At 55.4% G+C, this 3689-nt stretch overlaps 1 protein-coding gene across 1 annotated transcript; it reads left to right on the top strand.

Annotated features, from left to right (window-relative positions):
* Positions 1 to 1997: 1997 nt before the first annotated feature.
* WHR41_09612 (uncharacterized protein) lies at positions 1998 to 3513 on the top strand (the record flags this gene model as incomplete). Its single annotated transcript, XM_069378215.1, has 2 exons — positions 1998 to 2753; positions 2805 to 3513. The coding sequence occupies exons 1-2, from the start codon at positions 2032 to 2034 to the stop codon at positions 3511 to 3513; spliced, it is 1431 nt and encodes a 476-aa protein (XP_069224797.1). The 5' UTR covers positions 1998 to 2031.
* Between the last annotated feature and the right edge of the window lie 176 nt (positions 3514 to 3689).

The following is a 3689-nucleotide window of genomic DNA, read 5'->3' as shown; positions in this document are numbered from 1 at the left end:
GAATACCTGCGTCCGGGTCGCTCTGGGCTTCGGTGGCCAGCATGCTTCACCTACACAATCAGTCCGTTAATGTCTACTCGCACCTTGTCGGCGCCTCCGGCTTTGCATTCTATTCCTTCCACGTCTTTTGGGGTCGAGATCTCGATCAGGCCCACGGACGATCGGAACGCCGCATTGCCCTCTTGTTATACTGTTGGAGTGTAGCAACCTGCTTTGCCTACTCGGCCGCGTCAGCATGGATTCTCGCGTTTGTTCCGCCGATTCGCGCTGATCGAGTTTGAGGTTCCACTTGCTCTCGAACCACAGCCCGACGGTCTCCAGTCTTTGCAACCGGCTGGACCATCGCGGCATCCTTGTGCTCATGTGGGGTGCAATGGTCTCGACGGTTCAATTTGGATTCGTCTGCAGTAAAGAGCTTTGCATTCTCTATTGGACACTGGTAAGCCCACGCATGCATGCATGCATGCGTTCAAGAGCATGAGTGAGCCCAAGCGTTGACGCCCAGGAAGATCAGCTTGTCTGCGCTGTGTTGCGGCAGGACCATGCTAGGGACAGACTTTGCATCAGCAAGGCTCAGGAAGCGACGCGCCATCTTCTACTCTGCGCTCGGTCCCCTCTCGGTGTAGTTTGCGAGCCACGGTGTCGTCATATACGGCTGGCGGCTGCAATACGTGCGCATGTCGCTTTCTTGATTGTGCTGGACGGCCGTGGCAAACATTTGTGGTGCGATCATATACGAAATGCGGGCAAGTTGTCACCGGGCTCCTCGACACTTCACCGACCCACTAAATCTGTCAGCTCCCAGAACGAAAATGGCCGCGTCGCTTCGACGTGTGGGGTTCGAGCCATCAAATTTTCCATCTCCTTGTTCTCTTCGCAGCTTGGCTGCATCTTCAAGGCTTGACACAGGCGCTCGCTGCCGTGAGTGATATGGGTGGCTTGTGTCAGTGATGATACAGTACCGGATTCCTATATCGACTTGAATAACACATTTAACGTTTCGAAGGCTTGTCTCGCAAACCTTGTTCTGGTTTGCTCCGAAAATGACTACTGCAGCCGCTCCTACAAGCCCCGGTGATCCTTCCTGCATGGACCACGGCGCAGCGCCTCGCACAGTCCCAAAGAGCCCAACTGTATGACATGATTCAATCAAAGTCGTTTCGCGATACGGACATTGCCCATATCGCTTGCTTTGCAGTATGCGCACCGTTTGCAGAGTCCGCGCCAACATGCATGCAGGTGTTTGGTACACCACGTGCGCCCAAATTTACTGGCGGACGGTGTCCCAGTATGCTTCCACATATCCTGGATGCGCTGCTCAACAAAGTACTAATCAAACCGGACTTGTACTGTATCTCGATGAGATTGTAGATTTCATCTGGGATGAGCTCGAACTCAGAGGTTCCGAAGACAGCATTCGAAGGTCGCTAAAGGCCTGCGACTGGTCGGCAAAGAAGACGCAGAGGGTAGCGCGCGCGAAAGAGATGCCGAGTTGCGTGATGCTTGCCTGGAGGAGCTCTCCGAATACAAATCCCACAGTATTGCGTTAGCGGTGGGGCTTCTTGTCTGTAGAGCCCCAAGGCGCAGGCCCCGAAGATGGGCAGGCAATGAGACCTTGGCAGTGGCCGACGGTCACTTGCTCTCCGCCATCAGGACTTAAATTCACAGGCAACTCCCCAGCGGCGCTTTCCTGCAACCTCCAGAAATCTCCGCATCGCGTCTCAGCCAGGCTCGACCATCCTTACATCTAGACACCTCGATTCGTCAACCAGGCCGCCTCCGATGTTGCGAAAAACCGTTTCGACCATGCGACTAATTCTCGTGTTATCCCTTTCTCTCTACTTTTCTCTCTTCACCATTGCACGAACCAATCGAAGTAGACTCTGCGTCGATGAGGATGCCGGCTTGCAGTGGCTGAGCTCAAGGCTTAGTGAAGACTCGACAATCACATGCCGGCAGAACCGCCAGACGGCAGACAGCACAGGCAGATACTGGGCGGCGCAGCTTGTCAACGACGCTTCGGTAGTTGTCATGCCAGCAAGTAGCGAGGATGTCAGCCTTGCTGTCCAAGCAACGATGAAGACGCCACTCGGGAGAGACTACGCATTCGTGAGTGGAGGTCACTCGCTTACTGGAGCCTCTTCTTCGCGTGGGCTGGTCATCGACTTGAAGCGACTGAACCACACAACCGTACTCCACAACTTCACGGATCCGATGACTCAGCGTGGTATCACCGTCGTCATGTACGAAGGGGGAGTCACCTCCTTTGGGTTACAATCAGCCGTGAATGGCAGTGACTGGACAGCAGTAACGGCGCGAGCAAGCTCCGTAGGCATGGGCGGGTTCTCCACCGGCGGCGGCATAGGATTTATGGCAAACGCATACGGCTACGCCATCGATCGACTGGTGGCGCTGGAGGTGGTGCTCCCATCCGGTGAGATCGTGATTGCGACGAAAAAAAACAAACATTCCGATCTCTTCTGGGCGATCCAAGGTGGATCCGGGCAGTTCGGTATAGTCACCAAGTTCTATCAAAAGGCTTTCCGCACCCCGAAAAACGTCAAGGTTGGCTTTCACGTCGTCGGCAATGGCTCTGTGACACAGAGCTTCCGCAACACAGAGGTGTTCTTCGCGCGGCACACCGATCCTTTCAGCCTGATGTATTACGCCCTGGCATATCTCCCGATAGGCTGGCCGCACGCAAGGGAAGAAGAGATGGGATTCCGAGTCACTCGACTGATGGTGACGTTGCGGTGAGCGGATCGAGTCAGACAAAGTTGTTTCCACAGAACTGACAGTAACAGGTTTGAAGAGCCCGAACAGCCGCACGGAGCTCACGAGCAGCCAGAAAATACCTTTCGCACGCTCTTTTCCGGCCTGTCGTTGGATTCAAGCTTATCGTACACCGTCCCATTTGCGGACCTCACTACACTCAGCGACAGCTTCTTTCCGGCCGGCTACCGCCGCGGCTTTTGGGGTCCACAGGTGATAAACGTCACCGAGACATACCTGAGCGCCGTCGACGACTCCTTTCGGGATTACATTGATGCCATGCTGACCAGAGGAGAAACGCCCTCGACCTCGACCTGGGTACTGCAGTACATGCTCCCCGGGCTGAATGGACATCTACCTGCGTCGGATGCTGACACGGCGTGGCCGCACAGCGTTGCTGGGCATCAAACTCTCTTCGACCCTGGCTGGCACAGAGCCTCATCGGATAGTGTAGTGGAAGCTTTCAACGAGGTCTTGTACAGTCTGGCCCGCCGAGAAGCGACCACAGTTGGGTCACATAATCGCAACCCCGGCTCAAGCTCAAGCGTGCGTGGCCTCGGCGCGCCTTACGACTACCCAAATTACATCAAACCACACGCCAAAGGCGAGGAGGTCTGGGGTCATAACACAGCTCGCCTGGCGTCGGTGAAACAAAAATACGATCCGGAATGCCTTTTGCACAAGGGTAGGGTCTTCTCGAGCCCGGGCTGCGTGTCCCCAGGCTTCGCCAACGTGTTCTGAGTGGCTGTTGGGCAACTATGTGGAACAGCATGGACTCACGGTCTCGCATGTACGAGCAGGGAAACGAGTAACGTTAGATTAGGAACGTACTGTAGCTTTTGGCGCCGATGTCACTGTCAAGGCCAACACGCCAACGCCTGCGCTTGCTCAAGGGCTGGCAGAGATGCCGGTGAATC

Source organism: Cladosporium halotolerans (genome assembly GCF_011745625.1).
Source record: "Cladosporium halotolerans strain TM138-S3 chromosome Unknown Sca266, whole genome shotgun sequence".
Taxonomy (NCBI): Eukaryota; Fungi; Ascomycota; class Dothideomycetes; order Cladosporiales; family Cladosporiaceae; genus Cladosporium; species Cladosporium halotolerans.
Note: the sequence above shows the minus strand (reverse complement) of the source record. Positions and strands in the feature narration are given on the sequence as shown.